At 42.9% G+C, this 19,339-nt stretch overlaps 1 protein-coding gene across 3 annotated transcripts in view; it reads left to right on the forward strand.

Moving 5' to 3' along the window:
- Positions 1-19,339, forward strand: part of iqsec3a (IQ motif and Sec7 domain ArfGEF 3a) — a 165,438-nt gene that overhangs the window by 65,163 nt on the left and 80,936 nt on the right. For 2 of the 3 annotated variants that reach the window (XM_065274663.2, XM_065274664.2), the window contains exon 3: positions 17,003-17,465. The exons of the other annotated variant lie outside the window; for it this stretch is intronic. In XM_065274663.2, coding sequence (XP_065130735.1) covers positions 17,003-17,465 — 463 coding nt within the window. The remainder of the gene's footprint in view (positions 1-17,002; positions 17,466-19,339) is intronic. 3 annotated transcript variants of the gene reach the window in all.

Genomic DNA, 19,339 nt, shown 5'->3' on the forward strand with positions numbered 1-19,339 from the left:
GGTTAGAGTTGGGTTTGGTTAGGGATGTCACTTTATGTAAATCTAACCCTAAACCGAAGCGACAATGGTAAGAAAATAGGACAAAACAGTTGAGTAACCAATACGTGATAATCACACGAAAACAGGAATTCGTTATACGATCACGAAAAAACACGAAATTTCATGATAATAGCACGAAAAAAGAATCAAAAAAATACGTGACTATATAACGAAATTTCGTGAGACTGGGCTGTGCAGGGTTAAAAATGACCCAATGTTGGGTTGTTGTTATGCAACCATGGGGTATAATAACCCAGTAGTAGGGTTAAAATAACCCAGCCATTTTTAGAGTGTATCTATTATAATAAAACACATGGCAATATCTCTTGAATGTATTTTCAGATGTTGATTTTAAACAGATATGAAGAGTTTCGTTGCAAAACGAGATAAATCTGTTTTTTTAATTGTTCAGAAATCTTGTTTTTTGGTTGTGCATTCCAATTAATATCAATTCAACTGCAGTTGGTTTGTTTTGATTTAAACCTTCATAACTCAAAAAATACAGCTAAGTAGCACCATAAAACAACACAATAACATGATAACACAATAATAAACATGTTTTGACAAAAATGTTAAAAAATGGATTTATCTCGTTTTGCAACGAAACTCTTCATATGTTAAACAATTAAACAAAGATTTGCATAAATCAAACGTCTACCATAATAAAGTGTTTTCTACATTTGTGAATTAACATTTCTCAAATATCCTTTGTGTAGGGTTGGTAAATAATTTTTTTTTAAGTGAGCCTAGTTCAAGTTGATAATATCTGTCTCTTAGTGTCGTGACTTAAAAAAATCTCTCTTCTCTTGATGTAAATCAAAAGTAATCTATTTAGAAAATGAATTACTTATTACGTCGGCACTTTTCACTAATAACCTCTTACAGAAATCACTCCCAGGATCTGATGTGGGATGTCAGGATGTGTTACTGCATCCGAATTTGTTTAGTAATATTGGTTCTTCTGCATTCTCATGACCTCCGGCCATCTCTCTTTGTTTTATTCTCAAGCTCATTTGTTTTCTTTTTCTCTGTTTTTCCTAAGTTCCACCGCACTGAATGCGCAGAATAGATGCAGTCTCTCCATTGCGCACAGCAGTAATTTGAACTGCAGCAAAGATTGCTCAGGGTAATACATTCTCAGCACAGTCAAACGGGATAAAAGTGTTATGTAGAAGTAAGCTCAAACTGTTTTCAGATTCTCCCTTGTGCTTGGCACAACATTTAATTCATTCCCCACAAGTTCACTAAGAGATGATAAGTAATCTCGGCCTCAGCCACCCACAGTTTCTTCGCCAACCGTCTAAATCATATTACACAGAAAAATAACAAGACCAGTACCAATTCGGTTGGTTGGTTTAATGCAACTTTGGGAAGTAAGGGCACACTGGTTTGTTAATCATACAAAATTCGTGCTGTTTTTTATACGGCTGGATACACAAAACTGGCAAGAGAAGATGCAGCTTTGCATTTACATTACTGTATTTGGCAGACACTTCCATGCAAAGCAACTCACAGTGCATCTGAGCTATACATTTTATAGGTATGTTTGTACCCTGGGGATCAAACCCATGACCTTTTGCACTGCTAACAAAACCCAAACTGAGCTACATGATAAAGTAATAGCACTAGTCTGGACAAGACTTTAAAAGTGAAAAACATTTTAAATGGGTCATATCACGTTGCTGAACAGAACATTATTGGAACATTGTATTTGGTGTAATGCAATGTGTTTAAGCAGTTTAAGGTAAAAAACATTATTTTTCACATACTGTACTGCTCCTCTATGCCCCACCTTTTCTGAAACGCTAATTGGCAAGCTATCCAGTGCATTGTGATTGGCCAAATATCTCAAGCGTGTGACGACGTCCATTACCATATTTGGAATATCTCAGCTCCAAAAAGACAGCATCATGGCGGTGGCGACAATATTACAAGGAAAATAAAAGTTATGCTTCCTTTTTTTGCGTATACATTTGGGCAGTGTTGTGCAAATCCTCCCACACAGTGATGTAGATATGTGGGGGCATGTTTGTATGAGGGTTTTAGGAAGGCATGGATGAGCCTCCGCTTTTAGAAAGTATATCTCTTGTATTTGAGACTGAATGGCTATTGATCAAACTTGAAAGCTTCAGATGATTAGCTTTTGACAGACATAACCTTGATCTTATATTGTAGCTTCTTTTTTATTTTTGAGGTAGAAATGTATGCAGTTAAAATACATTTTTTTCAGATGTTGTTCTTTCATAGCTCAAGAGGTTTATGTAATCAACATTTAAAATATATTTTATATATTAACTTTATTAGATGTGCAGTAAAAATGCAGTAAAAGCACAGAGCTATACAATAAGGATGCTAAAGCTCAGCTTATTTGGTCTGAAAGCATTCATATTGATCCACATTGAGTTTTGACTTTTGTATGTTGGCTCATATGAGAATGATTTGAGATACTGTTATGGTCTTTTTTATGGAATTACACAGCAGATGAGCTGTTGCATTTGTCAAGCTGTTCCAAACTCATCCCAACGACCCCAAAAGTATAATAATAGATGATTTTGCCGGGTGCCCAGAGTACAATTGTAGTTCGGAGTCATGCATATTATGGGTGGATTGGGGATTGTTAAAAAATTGCTCTTTCCTTCTGCAGGCACTTGAACTGATTCTGTGACAGTGTGGGGGCAGAAGAGCAGCAGGGAGTCACACACACGCAGAAACACACACGCGCAAAAACATAACACATACACACACTTTAATAACTACGGGAACACTGTACATCACCCACAAACTTAATAAAGCAAGCACTGTTTTGTAGTAAGCCAGCTGGTGGCATGTAATGTATGTAAGATTTATATCTATCAAAGTGGTGAGATGCTGCTACAGCATGTGCTATGCTATCAGCAAACAGAGGGATTTATGGGTACGATTCTAAATCTTCAACTTTCGTTAGTAAAACAATAAATAAGGCAACAACGAATGAGAGAGAGAGAGAGGGGGGGGGAGAAAGAGAGGAAAAGAGAGAGGAAAAGGAAGTTCATTTTAGTTTCAAAGAAGCTTCACATGATAAAAATAGAGAGCACTCCACTTGCTTTTACTGCCATTGCACTTGCACACGCATGAACACACGCACGCACGCACGCACGCACGCACGCACGCACACACACACACACACACACACACACACACACACACGCACACACACACACACATGCACGTACGCACGCACGCACACACACACACACACGTACGCACGCACGCACACACACACACACTGCCTGTAATGCTGTGTGAATATTTGTCATCCTCCATGACACCATCCTTTCTGTACAGTCTCCCCTGAAGTGTGTATTTGTGTGCTCTCTCGTCCACACACATTTACTTTTAATTCCCAGCTGTCCCGTGATTTCTCACTTCTATATATCTACTGTAGCTTCCCCTCCTCTCACTCTCTCTGTTTGTCTTCGACAGAATAATGCGCCTTTGCTCGATTAAAAGAAAAGAAACGTTTTCACAAGCTGTTTTGGCTATTCTTCTTACAAACTGCAGATGCAAAACATGCAAGATAAACAGCAAAAAGACATTTTAAAAAGATAGATGTTTTCATAGACAATGCATGGGAACGTCTCGGTTACGGATGTAACCCTCGTTCCCTGAAGGAGGGAACGGAGACGTCACGTCGTGACCGACGAATTGGGAACTCGCTTAGAGAGACCAATCTGCTTCGTTTACTACTAAAACGCCAATGAACTTGGCATTGAGATATTTGCATAATGCTGGCGCCGCCCCGCCAGGTGCCTTTATAAGCAGCAGGTGCAAATAGGGAAATTAGCTTCTTTTCGCTGAGAAAGCCGGGAGAAAGTGACCGGTCGATAAACAGCAGGGAGCAGCCCTGTGGCGACGGGACGTGACGTCTCCGTTCCCTCCTTCAGGGAACGAGGGTTACATCCGTAACCGAGACGTTCCCTTTCAGTCGGTCACTACGACGTCACGTCGTGACCGACGAATTGGGAATCCCTACCAAAACGCCACTGAGGGCTGACCTCTTCCAGTGTCTGCGTAAAGCCCTCCGGTTCCACTTAAGGAGAAGGAGAATTAGGTTTTAAGGCAGAAGGCCGGGCACTAGATGTTCCTTTAACCCCACAGTAGTGCCAGCGACTGGGAAGCGCCCTATCTGAGCGGTATAGGGACGCTGCGGAAGCCACCGCCCCATTAAGGGCTATTGGTGGGCGAAAGTCAACCGTAGTTGAGGTAAAAATGACAGCCGTGGCTGTGTAAGCAAAGCAGTGCTCTGCTAAGGGAAACGTGGGCTGGTAGGATTAACCCCACGGAATAATACTCACAAAGGAACCCGGTGGGACACAATGTGGAGCCCGAGCCAGACACGTAGGTTCGCGAGGATACAGCTAGTGAAAGGCTGACAGCCAATGCTCCGCAACAAAGGCTGCCAAGGCAGCGGAGGAAGAACAATTCAAACCATTACGCATTTTTGTTCTGAAGGCCTTCCATACTGACACAGTTATGAAGCATCAGTTGGAGGCTGCAAGCCGACCTGCGAGACTGCTCTCCGTGCTCCCCCTGGTGAGGAAAGAACACGAGAGGATACAGGCTCGATACGAACACTGTAAAATCTAGTGAACGTATTAGGTGTCGCCCAACCAGCAGCTCTACAGATGTCTGTTAGCGAGGAACCACGAGCTAAAGCCCAACATGAGGCAGCACTCCGTGTGGAGTGCGCTCTCAAATTAAAAGGGGCAAGGAATACCCTGAAGATTATAAGCCAGGGCGATAGTATCAACTATCCAATGAGACATCCTCTGCTTAGTGACAGCTTTCCCTTTCTGCTGGCCACCATAACAAACAAAGAGCTGGTCTGAGGTCCTGAGGCTTTGCGTGCGAACCACGTAGAGTCGCAGTGCGCGTACGGGGCACAACAAAGCCATGGTTGGGTCTGCGTCCTCCGGGGGCAGCGCTTGCAAGCTCACCACCTTATCTCTGAAGGGAGTGGTGGGAACTTTGGGCACGTAGCCTGGTCTGGGTCTCAGTGAGACAGCAGGACCAAACTAAAAGCACGAATCGTCAACAGAGAATGCATGTAAATCCCCTACTCTCTTCATGGAGGCCAGTGCTATCAGGGTCAGAGTTTTCATTGATAAAAACATCAGACTCGTAGACTGCAAAGGCTCAAAAGGGAGACCTGAAGGCTTCAGCACCATGGACAGGTCTCAGGAGGAAAGAGGGAGGGCGCGAGGGGTTTAGCCTGCGAGCGCCTCTTAAAATGTAATAATTAAATCATGCTGGCCAACTGATCTGTCGTTGATAAGTGAGTGATGAGCAGAAATAGCGGCGATATCAACTTTAATGGCGGAGGGACAGCCTACCATCTAACCTATGTTAAAGATATAAAAGCACAATGTTAATGGGCATTCTCTGGGGTCCTCGCGTTGCGAAGAGCACCGGGTGACGAAAAAGGTTTCTTTAAGCGCGTAAGCCCGTCTTGTGGACGGTGCTCGAACCGCGTCGATGGTGTTAGATACCGCTTGCGATAAATCACCTAAACCTTGCGCGCGCTCAACGACCATACATGGAAATCCCACAGGTCGGGGCGCGGGTGCCATAATGTGCCCCTTCCTTGAGAAAGAAGTTTTTCCTCAGGGGAAATCGTCAGGGAGGGGCTGTCGCGAGGAGCATTAACTCTGAAAACCAATTCCTGGTAGCCCAGTACGGGGCGACTAATAAAAGGCTCTCCTCGTCCTGCCTGACTTTGCACAGTGTCTGCGCAATAAAGCTCACTGGAAGGAATGCGTATTTACGCACCCCCCGCGGCCAGCTGTGTGCCAACGCATCCACGCCGAGGCTGCCCTCGGTTAGTGAATAAAATAGGCGACAGTGGGTATCGTCCGGCGACGCAAACAGATCTATCTACGCACAACCGAACTTCTTCCAAATAGCTGGACCGTCTGGAGGTGGAGTCGCCATTCGCCGGGGGCGCAGCTCGGGAAGCGCGTCTGCCGCTGTATTGAGCGAACCCGGGATGTAAATGGCACGAAGGGACCTCAGATGCTTCTGACTCCAAAGGAGGAGATGACGAGCGAGATGCGACAGGTGACGAGAGCGCAAAACCGCCTTAACGGTAAATAACGCAACAGTCGCAATGTTATTGGTGTCGGCTAATACATCCTTCCCTCGCATCTCCATAGCGGAGCGTACAAGTCCCAGATATACAGCGCACCGCTCGCGGCAGTTGGGGTGCTATGCACACCCCTGAGACTGCAAGCCCGTCATACGTGGCTGATCATCCCGTGCTGAGGGCATTGCAATATACAGAATGCCAGGAGACCCCTCAGGGGCATATCTTCTATCGGAAATGCCGGGTCTACCACAGGGAAAAATTTAAATGACACGCAGGTGCAATGTTTACACGGTGTATGTCGGTGTGCCACGCTCTCCTCGAGACTCGATCGTAAGCCAATGCTGAAGCGGTCTCATATGAAGCAGCTCGGGCGGCGTCACAGCCGCAGCATGCTGTCATATGTCCTGGAGCTTCTGAAATTGTTTCAGAGGGACCGCGTACTTCCCTCGAATTAAACCGAGGCAAGTCAGAACTGACTGGTTGCGCGCTCTTGTTAAACACGCCAATTAGTCGACCGAGTCTTATTTCCATACTGAGAAAAAGGATCCTCTGCACGGGGCAAAGTTGCTCTTTCCCAGTCGACCTGAAGACTTAAACGAGCGAGATGCCGAAGCATTAACTCTCTGTGTTCGCGCACGTCTGCCAAGAACGGGCTATTATAAGTCGACGTAGAAAAAAGCAGAATGCGAACAACGCTCTCTCTCTGACATTTTAATGCCGTGACTAGCACATGGAGACACGGAGAGAGAGAGACAGCTCGAATGGTGTACTTAGTATTAATATGCCCACCCCACGACGCAGAGCGAAAAACGGTCTAAAGCGAGGGGAGATGGACACATAAAGTACACGTCTTACAGGTCTAATACGAGCCTCGGCGTTATCATCCAAAAAGAACACCTTCGTAGAGCCGGTGCGTAAATCAAATCGATCGTAACCCGCCGCGTATTTTAGGTACTATGAGATAAAGGCTGGAAAAACCCTATCATCATCATCATCTCGGTAAGAGGGACCGGCTCGAACATCCTTCGCCAACAGGATATCGACTTTTGCACGCAGTACATGTGCATCGGACGCTTTCACAACAGTGAAACGAAAGCCCGAATTTTGGGGGTGTGCCGGATTCGTAACCGAGGCGGATCGTGCGTAAAACCCAACGAAACGGGCTGGGAACTGAAGCCAAGCACCCAGGCACCGTACGAGGAGAAATAACGACACTACCGAAGTACCCGCGGTGGGGCAGCGAAGCGAGACAGGTGGGACTGCCGGTGCGTCTGCTGTGACAGCATAAACATCTACAGTATGTGTGTGTGACACTGACCTGAGCCCGCTGAGGGTAACGGTTGTCTGGTCTCCTCTACGGAGAGCGCAGACTCCGATGAGGGTGCTGGTGGTCCGGTCTCCTCAGCGGAGAGCTCGGACTCCTCAGGTCACCCGCTGGCGATAGAGGAGAGGTAGGGGAGCTGGTGTGTACCCGCTCACGGCTCTTTCGATCCTCCAGAGACCTAGAGAGGGAAGAGGAATGCACTCTTATGTGTGGTTAAGTGGGTACCGGCCGAACAGCCGGTGGAACATATGCAAACCAAGGATTTTCCACCCGACCCTCTATCGGGGGAAGGAGCTCCATCTCCTGAAGAGTGATCCTCTGCCAATCCGGGTCGCCCTTCACTGGCCACTTAAACTCCCGAATTTCACGGGAAGCGGCTAAGCGGGCGGGGCGAGCTGCTGACGACCGGTTCCCCTGCGCTGCCGAGATGGGGTCCGAGGAGGGGAACGGAGGTGGTCGCCGCAGGACGCCGACGGCGAGGGCAGACTGAGGAGCCGGCGTGGTGGACCAAGGGCAGCTTTCCTTCGCCGGAGCATGACCTAGGAGATCGCCTCAGTCTGCGCAGCGGAGCTGTACGACTCCACGGCCTCGCCGAAAAGGCCGGTCTGTGAGACAGGAGCATTCAAGAAGTTGTTCTCGCCTGCGTCCGTCATGTCAGCCAGACACAGCCAAAGGTGGCGATCTTGAACCACTGTGGTGGACATCGCACGACTGAAGGTCGCGGCCTCCCTCGTAAATCCTTGGTGAACCTGTAGCAACGTTATTGCGTGCAGGGCTGAAGCCGCGTCTCCGCATGCCTGACGGACAGCGCCCGTAACCGGACGACTGTCTACAAACACGGGAGGGAAGGGTTGGGTGGTCCCTCCAGGAACGCATCCCGCTCCACTGAAGGGGTCCCCGCCCTTAGCGGCTCCGTTGGTGAGGGAGGTGAGGGGTGAAAGCTGAACGGCCGGACGGCCGCAAATCACGTCAGCTCTTCGTGCCGTCGGGAAAGAAAGGCACAGGAGGAGAGGACCGAGAGGCCCGAGCAGCTCCGAAGTACCAATCATGTGGGCGGGACGGTTCGGGCGGAGAGGGGTTAACCTTTCCAACTCTACCGTCTCCGCCGCTCGAGCGGGCACGGCCGCCATCTCCGGAACGACTCCGCCTCGGAGGAAAAATGGACACCCCTCTGATGCTGCAGAAGTGACGGGACCAGAAGGAGGTCCAATGGATTCGGCAGACATCGTAGAACACGACTCTGCAGTCTCCACCGGAGCCTCAACCGGCTGAGGATGAGAAGGCCGGTAGGTGGAGGACGCATCCTCCGTCCTACTCAGCGTAGTGACGCGAAGGGCGCCCTGCGAGCGCTTGACAGCCGCACCATGGCGGCGTCAGCACTGCAAGGCGCGGACAGCGTTCCCGTAGAAACGACAGTCGTCTCCGCAATCCAAGAGGGTTATGCTCTCACAGAGAGAACAGAAACTCTCCACGAACGCAGCCCCGGAGTGCTCGATGCCTGAGCACGAAGACAGCGCTCGTGACCGTCACTGGAACCCTTATACTTCTCGCATCCAAGATCGCACGGGCGAAAAGCTATCCTGAAAAGGACGCTGATCTCCGCATATACGAGAGAGTGGCTGCCTTTAAAAAGACACAGAGCTCTCACGTATCACTCTTTTAGGGAAATCACTCTTTAGGTGCTCAGCTGATGATGCGCACAGGGAAGGCAACGCACACACTAAACTCAAAACAAAAAAGATGCAGAGCCGTGGAATACTGCGAGCGTCCGCTGTGTTAGTACTGCTTGTCAATCAACTTCAGCAACCGTTCCCAGAAGAGCAGAGAGTAGCTTCTCAGTAGCAGATAAAGCCGGCTTTCGAAGCGAAAAAGCTAATTTCCCTATTTGCACCTGCTGCTTATAAAGGCACCTGGCGGGGCGGCGCCAGCATTATGCAAATATCTCAATGCCAAGTTCATTGGCGTTTTAGTAGTAAACGAAGCAGATTGGTCTCTCTAAGCGAGTTCCCAATTCGTCGGTCACGACGTGACGTCGTAGTGACCGACTGAAAGGGAACTCTATGTTTTCAACATTGACTATTTTTGTTCTCTGCCACCTGCTGATGGAAAGCTTTTTTGAAATCTATTATTCATGAATTCCACTTCACTGGATCTTACAGATAGAAGGGAATTAACTAAAATGATTCTTGTGCAGTCAGATGCACCGGCTCCAGTTTCTCAAAGACAACATGTTATCAGAGTTAACCCTATATATTTAATAGGGCTGTCAAAATAAACGTGTTAATAATGCATTTACCTAAATTAATTCTGAAGCATGCACACAGGAACGCGACCCCATAGAATTACAGTTATAAAAATATCTGTTTTGACGAGCATTTTATGCAGCTATAATCTGTTATGTCTTAAGTAAATGTTTATTTAAATAATAAAATAATAAAAATATCTGATGTGTAACATTATATTAGATCCTTGCATTACAGTAGATCTAAAAGATCCCATTTTTCAAACTTTAGTTAGTGTGTAATGTAGCTGCTCAAAGTTCACTGCCAGGCGATTTATTTTCATCAACAGAATTCCCCTTTCAAAGCCTACAGCGAACGGTAGGTTTAGATTACAGTCCTCTACTTCACGGTTTAATGACGTCAATAAAAGAGTTTTTGACAAACTCCGCCCACAGGAATACATCAGTCGCCAGCTACGGCTCAAACGGCTCTGCTAAGCTAAGCTAAGCTGCTGTCGAATCACAACACACTAAACAAACTACACAATCAGAACTCGTTACGTATTTCTGAAGAAGGGACTTCATAGAACAAGGAAGACATCAGCCTGTTTTGAGGACAGTGAAAACAGCGCAATAGAGATAAGTAAATTGTGTCAAAAATACAGCGCTTTTTTTAACGTGAAACATGAACACGTTTTATAGCGCACTGTAAACTCAATCAAAGCTTCAAAAACACAGGAAAAACAGGATCTTTAAAACTATCTGTGTCTTAACGTCAATCAAACAATAAAATAAAGAAAAAGGTTGAACATGTATTGATATTGTTTCTGTATTTGTGTGTGCCTATTATTTAACCCAGAAATACACTGTAAAAAAATTCCGTAGAAATTACAATGTTATTGCAGCTGGGTTGCCGGTAATTTACCGTAGATTTACATTTATGTTATTTACTGGCAAGAGTTTGTTCAAAGTTAAATAAATTTTAAATATTAACAAGTCTTTATCTTTACAGAATAAAACTATACAATAACAGCCTCATGCAAAGCATTCTGGGAACCAGAAGTCATCATCAACCTTTTTCAGTTTTTTGCTTCAGATTTTGTTTACCAGAATGTTTTGCTTGATGCTGTTTTTTTAGTTTTACTCTGTAAAGACAAAGACTTGTAAATGTTTAATTTTCATTTAACTTTGAACAAAATGTTGCCAGTTAAAAACATGAATTTAAATCTACGGTAAATTACCGGCAACCCAGCTGCAATTTCTACGGAATTTTTTTTACAGTGTAGGTCAGAAAGGGACAAACTCAACTGTTGGGTCAAATTAACCCAGAACATGTTTATATTTGACCCAACAATGGATTCAAATAAAGCACTATTCGGACGGGATTAGTTTTCCAAACAACGTTTGAGTTTCAACGTGTCCCCCAGGACGTCTGTGATTTTATGTACCGATTCGAACAGGATGAAAATGATGCAGGCTATTCCAGAGATGGGAGTGTCTGTTTCATGCATTTGGGCGTTGCAGAAGAGCACATGCTCTGGATACGCGTGTTTGTAATGTTTAATATTTTGCTTTAAATGTAAAATTATGACAGAACATGTTATTTATTAATTTAATTTTAACAAATCAATAGGTAAATTGCTCTGGAATTCTTACGGAGGTCGTCAGAGAAAAACACAGACATGGCCGATTCGGACGGGATTAAAAACACAGAGGACCTCTGAGAAGCACCATTTTCTCAGAGGTCCCCCTGTAAAACTAAAAGCAGTTTGACTGGCTGTTTATGTTTATTATATAATCCAGGAAGACCATCATAATTTGTGCAGTTAGGGGTTGCCATAATAGCTAATACAAACGCAGTAAATCTCAAAGTATGTGGCGCACATGCGCTCATGATCTGTATACTGTATACAAATCCATTCAGTAAAACATTTCACAGAAACTGCCAGTAAACAATAAATACAATAATTGTTTACAACAATTAATATTATGCTGATAAAAATATCTGATTTATTTATTCTGCTACTATATATTATTTTAAAAAAATGCGATTACAGTACAGAATATATACAACATAATCTGCTTAGTTAATGTTTATAATAGGTCGTAATGTGTTTGAGCGTACTCTTGTTATGTTTAAAATCAAAAAGGAAATACTTTAAAAAGTAAGCAAAATAATTTCATAAGCTCATGTCTCCACCTAGTGCGTAAGAAGCGATGTAAATGGAAACAATACTCAATACATGTAGTAGTTTAATATGTTTATTATGGTGTGTTCAAATAACTTACAATGTGTTGAATGAGAAAGATACTGCTGACTGTGTCAGACCGTGTGAAGCTCGACGTGTTGACATAAACAAGTCCATTAAAAATTGCAGTTTAAAAAGATCTCACAAGAGATATATATTTGCGCATTGAAGACCCGTCACCTCCGATCAACAACACAAAATGATTGTATATATCTTCATATATCAAGCCACTTCTTAATTTCATCTTCACACTGGTTCATTCATGGCATGTGTAAGTTAGTAAATATTAACTGTTTAAATCATGTTTTATGCGTGCTCCACTACACTGTTTTCTACCGTTTGGCTATTGAACCGTAAGTCTCGCAAACGAAGGGAAATCACTTACTTCAAGAAAAAAGTGGATAAACCTACAAAGTTTCTACTATGCAGTGTATATAAAGTATGATGCATTACTGATGCAGAGCAAGTGATTTTTCACTTTTATTCAGAGGATGAAAGGATTAGCAGTATTTTCACCCTGAACTCCAGTATTATTTTGTCAAGCCAACTGCTTTTGACTTTTATTCCTCCAATCCTTTCCCCCCATGGGGATATCCTGTGCCCGTGTGCCACACTGCATATGTTCCCTGTTATGTTCTGATTTCGTGCTCACTGACTCCTGTCTTATCGCCTTAGCCATTTCTGGAAGGAGCTGATCTTTATCGCTCATCTCAATCCCGGTGGCAACACCACAAATGCCTGTTGAAATAGGTTACTTATTTAAAACCAAGTCATGCGGAAATGTTTTATTTATTAGCATTCAAGGTTTATTCTTCGATAGAAACTTTTAAATACATATTGTGTCTGAATAAGTTGCTTTATCTTCTCTTGCATGCACCAAATCTAGCTCTCCTACAAACCCTAGTGAACCAAAACTATAGTAAAACCTTATTGGTTGAGGTTAAACATTTGCATTATTTTTTGTATTGAATATTTTTATATTTAATATTTTGTATATCAAACATTCAATATTTGTAATATTTAAGTTTTGAGTTGGCACGGTGTGCTCAACTTGCTCTTTATCCTGTATATTTTTTTTGCTACGGAACTTGTTGCTTTAAATTAATACATTTTCTTTGCAAATCATTTATTTTCACATTTATGTTTACAAAGATCATAAATGCTTAAAATGCAGTTTATGTAGGCATCTATTGTTTGCCATTTGCCACTTTTGACCATCCTAAAAGTTTAATAGAAAATATTTTAGACAGACAAATCTTGAAAAGAGTACAATTTAAACTTCATGCCACCTCTAAATCATGCACCATTCATGATTTTACTCCAACCTTCTAACTACTTTTACCATAGATGCAAACACTTATTTATTGCAAAAACACAAATCATAACCACCACATCTGATCCAATTACAATGAGCGGCTTTCTTTGTTAAAAAAATCTTTGTTGTCTTAATTTTTTCTGTTGAATCAACTCAGATTAACAAGTCATGTCAACTTACTACTATTTATCTTGACAAAAGATGAGTTGCTACAACTTATAAAATGAAGTTGACTTCTTTCAACTATATTTTATAAGTTATAACAACTCATCTCAAGGCAAGATTAATAATAATAAGTTGAAATGAAATAAGGCAGCAAATAATTTTTACAGTACAGTATATGTCACCCCTAATGCCATGTGATCTGGATGAAAAGAAAATTGAGTTTCTCTGCTTCATGCATACATTGATGCTGGCAGAGACTTTTAAAGCTTTGCTACGTGCAATGCTCTGGCTATGACCCGTTCTGGTCCTCTAGCACTCCGTTATATTAGTCTGTGCCTAGACAAATGCATACCGAGCTTGGGTGCTTCTAATGTCTATCAGTGTCTTATACACATACTGTACACAGTCACTCTTGCTCATGCTAAAAGGGAATGTGGCAGAGATGAGAAGTGAGAGAGAAGCATGTGGGTGGGTAGAGGATGCAGGGCATGTAAAGGGTATAGCCCAAACAAATATAAAGAAAAATTGAGACAGTGATCTAAAGTGACAGAGGAACGCTTAAGCAGAAAGGTTTATGAAAGATGGGAAATCTTCGGTCCCTTATTAATATTTCTACTCCATTTAAGAAGCAACACGTGTACACAGAGCCAAACACCATCATGGGCATCCCTATAGACTTCACTAAGACTTAGCTGTAGGGTTTGTGTAGAAATAAAACTGGCATATGAGACACCATTGGAACTCCATTAGAGCTCCATCCTCTCTCTTTTCTCTTTGCAAAAATACCTCTTGTCTTATGTAGTTACTGAGAAGACAAAGACTATGTTTATACCAAATACACCTTTTACGCACTTTTGCATTTCTCGACCGGAAATACGTCAACAAAGTGTATCCTGTTATCGTAGCGGCAGCTACTAAAAATGGCAGAGTCAAAGAGTAGCAGTTTCTGTAGTGTTCCAGGCTGTTCGTCTTCAAACCAGAAACAGCCCTGCCGCAACTGCAGCAAGAAGAGTGAACACGCAAGAACGAGAAACTTTCTGAACTTTTGCCGACCGGCATTCTGTCTATATTATCTCACATAGAAATACACAACTTTAAAGCGGACTGACAGTAACATTTCACATTTACTTAGTACAGCAGCTACACCAAACCGGTGAAGTAGCTAAAGCTAGCTATAGCAATTACTTCTTTAACGTTATTTACCTTGGTAATTGTGGATAAACTCTTTGTGGAAGAACTTATATCCCTTATGCAGTTTGTTCCCTTAATGCAGCTTTTCCATTGCATAGTACCCAACGGTTTGGTTTAGTTTGGGTCGGGTCAGCTTACTTTTGGGAGCTTTTCCACTGGGTGCAGTCATAGTAGCCAATACTTTTTTCGTACCACCTCGGTTGGGGTTCCAAGTGACCGGAGCTGATACCAAACGTGACGTGAAAACACTGTAAATCACTGATTGGTCAGAGAGAATCGTCACTACCAGCGTCATCGCTATAATGTAAAAGATTAGCTTTACCTCAGTGCTAGCTTGCGCTGTCTTGAGCAAACATGTTCTCATCTGTGCTCTGTTATAAGTTCCTAAACTCCCTTTTAGCGGTGAAAAACATCCAAGGGTTGAGAATCAGGGACACCATAACAGTTTTTTCCAGACTTGCAGTTTGTGGTGGAACATTCAGAATGTACAACGACGCTCTAACTTGTATGATGTCACAGCAGTAGGCAGCGCATATATATAACGACATGCCTATAATCCCTCCCACTGCGAAGTGATACTAAACTCGATGGAAAAGCTAACCACGCCAAAGTGAGGTCAGCTGACCCGACCCAAACCAAACTAAACCGTGGGGTACTATGCAATGGAAAAGCGTCATTAGTGGACGAATGTATCTCCACTCTTCACCACATCGGTGCAGGTGAACTTCGGAAGACAAGTCAGGATAGTCGAAAACACTCTAGCTGCCATTTCACCGACAACAAAGCTGGGTTTACGCTTCGTTAATGTATTTCCGTTTTTTGTGTAAATGGTCTATTAGATGTCATTCGCTAAATTAGTAACAAGAGATAAGGCCAATTCACACCAACAACAACCAATCAAAGGCCAAAACCCCAACATTCTAAAGTCTCATTTACTTTGATCAAACAACAAGGGTTTCATACGGACCCAACAAACCTCAACAAAAGCATTTGTTGGCGTTTGTTGGATCATTGTGAGTTGGCCTACGAGGGGCTTTCTGAACACATTTTTAGCTACTGTATGTGCTACGGCTAACTAGCGCTGAGTTGTTTCTACATTATTAGTCACTTGGGTACTATAGGTACAGTATGCTATGACTGGAACGGTAACAAAGAAACTGCTGTAAAAACCCAAGACTGCTAGATTGATCAAAAGATTGGTTTTGGAATACATGTATACCACGTTATTGGATATTTTTATTTAATTGGGGAGACATTGAAATGGTGCTTATAAGCATTGCAAAAAAAAAATCTTAAAAATAATAGTGATTTATTGTGCCATAAAAGACCCATTTTTTGGGGAAGGTTTCATAAAGAACTTTAAACATTTGAAGAAACTTTCTGTTTCAATAAAGGTTCTTTGTAGTGAAAACAGGTTCTTTAGATTGTGAGAAGGTATAAAAAACTAAAGTTGTTTCTTTTGGAAACCAAAAATGGTTCATCGCTGTTAAGAATCTTTTAAGCACCTTTATTTTTAAGAGTGTAAATGTTCATTCTTATGCCCAGCCATCAGAAAACAAGGGTCACAAATTTGACAGAAATGCTCAATAAAACTATAAAAGATAGGGCTAAATTATCTAGGTACGCTCCTCTGTGAATCCTACAGTGCCATTATTTTAATCCCAAATTTCATACTTGAGATCATGGCTTGTGGACGGGGCCCTGGCTCAATATTTATGGCTGTTTCCTTAACTGTAGGTTTGTGGTACGCCACATAGTTGAATGAATCCAGTTACAGGTTACAGAACATCACTGCAGGGAAAAGTGGCAAATATACCAAACTGAGTGGAATTACATGGACATTCTTAAACTGGTTAATAAACATACAATTTGTAAGATCATGTAAACATGTTTAACATGTTTTCTTTCATTGAGTAAAAGTAATAACTGGTTTAAGCATGATTTTTACTCTGGTAAACATCATTACTAACATTCACGTTGGTTTACGTTCCGAAAAAAGAGAGTCAAACCAGGAGTTTTAAATTCTCATAAATGTTAGTTGCTAGTTACCAGCGGTTTATTGTACATGTAAACACACTCAGTGCTAGCTGCATGACTGTCTTCTGTCTGTGTGCGTCACATGTTGGGTGTCACAAGTCACTGTGTGTCCCACCCTCCCCTTATGGTTGTCAGGTAACTTTCTCAGGCCAATCCTATGATGGTCAGTAGGGGCAATCGCTTCATCTCTTTTTCTTTGCCCTGCTGGGCACAGTTGAAAAGGGAGGGAGAGATTGATTTTGACCCAACCCTAGGCCACACCCCCCTGAGCTGGAGGACAAGGTCAAATGGTGCCTGGGCTGCAGGCTGACTCTTCGTTTTCTCCTCCTTTCCGCAGTGAAGAGACACCCTCCCCTCCTCCCACTGTGTCACCATCCCCTGGGGAACCTGTGTCGCCCTCACCAGGGGTGACTGCTGCCAGTGCAATCCAGCCTGAGGTCCAGGTGACGCCTCAACTTGCAGAAAGCACCGCGACATCTGTCGATGGAGGAGGGGGAGACGGGGATCGAGATGGAGGTGGAGCTCAAGACACAGAGAGTGCACAGGTTGACAAAGAAGAGGTGGAGCTACAAGAGGTAGAAAAAGAGGAAGAAAAACCCCAAGTGCAACAACAACTGGAGCAAGAGGAGGAAAAGAAAGAGACAGAGGAGCAGGAGAGGGAAGCAGCATGTACGGGGGGTGCGGGAAGGAGGCCAAGCTTGCATCACACTGCCTCACCAATTAGAGTACAGAGGAACGGAGCGTGCAGCCACTCCACAACCTCGGACTATGAACTCTCGCTCGACCTCAAAAACAAGCAGGTAGGGAGCAAGGCACTGTGGGATTGTGGTCTTGGGTACGTGTGAGTGTATGCATCAGGCTTATAAGGACTGGCTGTTGTGCTTCTTATGGTTGCTTTAAGGTGGCTGAGTTTGAAGTTGAGGTGGCTCAGGGTGCTGGAGCTTACTGGAGATGGATGTTTACAAGTTGATCATTCATCTTCATCTCATACACATCCATCAGCATCTCCATCAGCTTTCTAACCTATCAGTAGGCCCACATGGAATCTGTGCCAATGGTTGTGGAACACCCAATGTAGAATTTTGTAGAAATTTGGTGCTAAATGGTCAATTCACACAAAAAAATGCTACACAAATACACACTTATTGAACTACTGTACACTTTCTTCTTCAGGTATAAACACTGAATATGTTTGTCAATGTGTAAATATGATTATATGTGCAATAATGAGTATCCCTCCCCTAGATAAAAATGACTACTCCATTGTTTTGAAACTGACATTGATCTGCTAAAACTTAAAACCGTTGACTTTCAAAAACACAACATATAATATAATTCAAGGCACAAAATGCTGAAAAAACAATGAGATGTGCCGTAACTGTCAAATACGTCAATGTGATGCTTGTTTACAAAGACCAACAATGGAGAAATTGAACAGGTGGAGCGCAAAGACACATAATGTGTAAACACCCCATTACATTCCAATTGATAGCTGTAACCATGAAATTGGCTATAATATTTCATAAATAAACATAGAGGGTAGAGTACAGGGAGCTTTTTGGATTTGCAGACTTCGTAGAGGCCGACCTGTCATTTTTAATGCCATGTGTTAGGACCGCAAAGATGAAATATCAGTGGCTCTTTTGCTAAACCCAGAAAACTGCCGGGAGAGCATTTTTCATTCATGTATCATTGGCATTATCCAGACACAATGTCTGCGCAAAACGTTGCAGCTCTTTGAAGAGTTCTCATTTTCTAAAAGCAATCCCAGAAAGCACTGCAACCAGCTTTGTGAATACATATCTTCAGATGACAGTCAGGAAATTTTATTCAGTAATTAATCCAGTTTAATTGGACTATTTTACTATTTTTTTGGGACTTATTTGTACCCTGTTTTGATCTTTATATATATATATATATGTTATCTTGGCAATATACTAGCACCAAACTCTTTTGGAATCAATTCTGAGTCAAGTATCCGTTGTGCTTCATGTGATGAACAATATTTGTGTGGCATGCAATATTGTTGCCTACATAGAGCGTTCCAGGTCAATAACTTGAGCTTCTATTATGTTTATAGATAAGGTTTGATGCAGGTGTTATACTGACGGCAGCTTACTAGGTTTTAAAGTAGAGATTCTTTCTCTGTTTTTTTGCAGTTGGGTAGCATTGTTTTCTCGGCTTTAAAGTACAAACATGTTTGTACTTGAGTCTAAAAAACAAAAGAGAAAATACTCTGGCAGAGTTCCTGGGAAGGGTATATAGTGATGTTGAGGAGAAGGAACTTGACAGAGAGATGACAGAGATAGATAGAGTGACTGAAAGATAGATAGATGGATGGAGAGAGAGTGAGAGGGTGAAAAGGTTGTGTTGTCATGGTAACACAGAGGTGACCTAAAAATCCCAATGCCTCATTTCATTTGTATTGCATATTCCATTCCCCAATTCCCCAATATTAGGTGGAGAATAATTATCTAATAGTATAACCACATGACTGTTCTGCTTTTAATATTAGTAAAGGCCATATGTATAAATGAAGCACAGAAACAGAAAGAAAACAAAGCAAATAAATGATATTGAAGAAAATGGCAAGGCTGCGTCTCAGCTCAAGCCTGAAGTAATTTGTTAGCATTAGCTACAGAAAGCTTTTCATGTGCGTTGGAAAGGAGGGTTC

The sequence above is a fragment of the Paramisgurnus dabryanus genome, chromosome 1, assembly GCF_030506205.2.
Source record: "Paramisgurnus dabryanus chromosome 1, PD_genome_1.1, whole genome shotgun sequence".
Lineage (NCBI taxonomy): Eukaryota > Metazoa > Chordata > Actinopteri > Cypriniformes > Cobitidae > Paramisgurnus > Paramisgurnus dabryanus.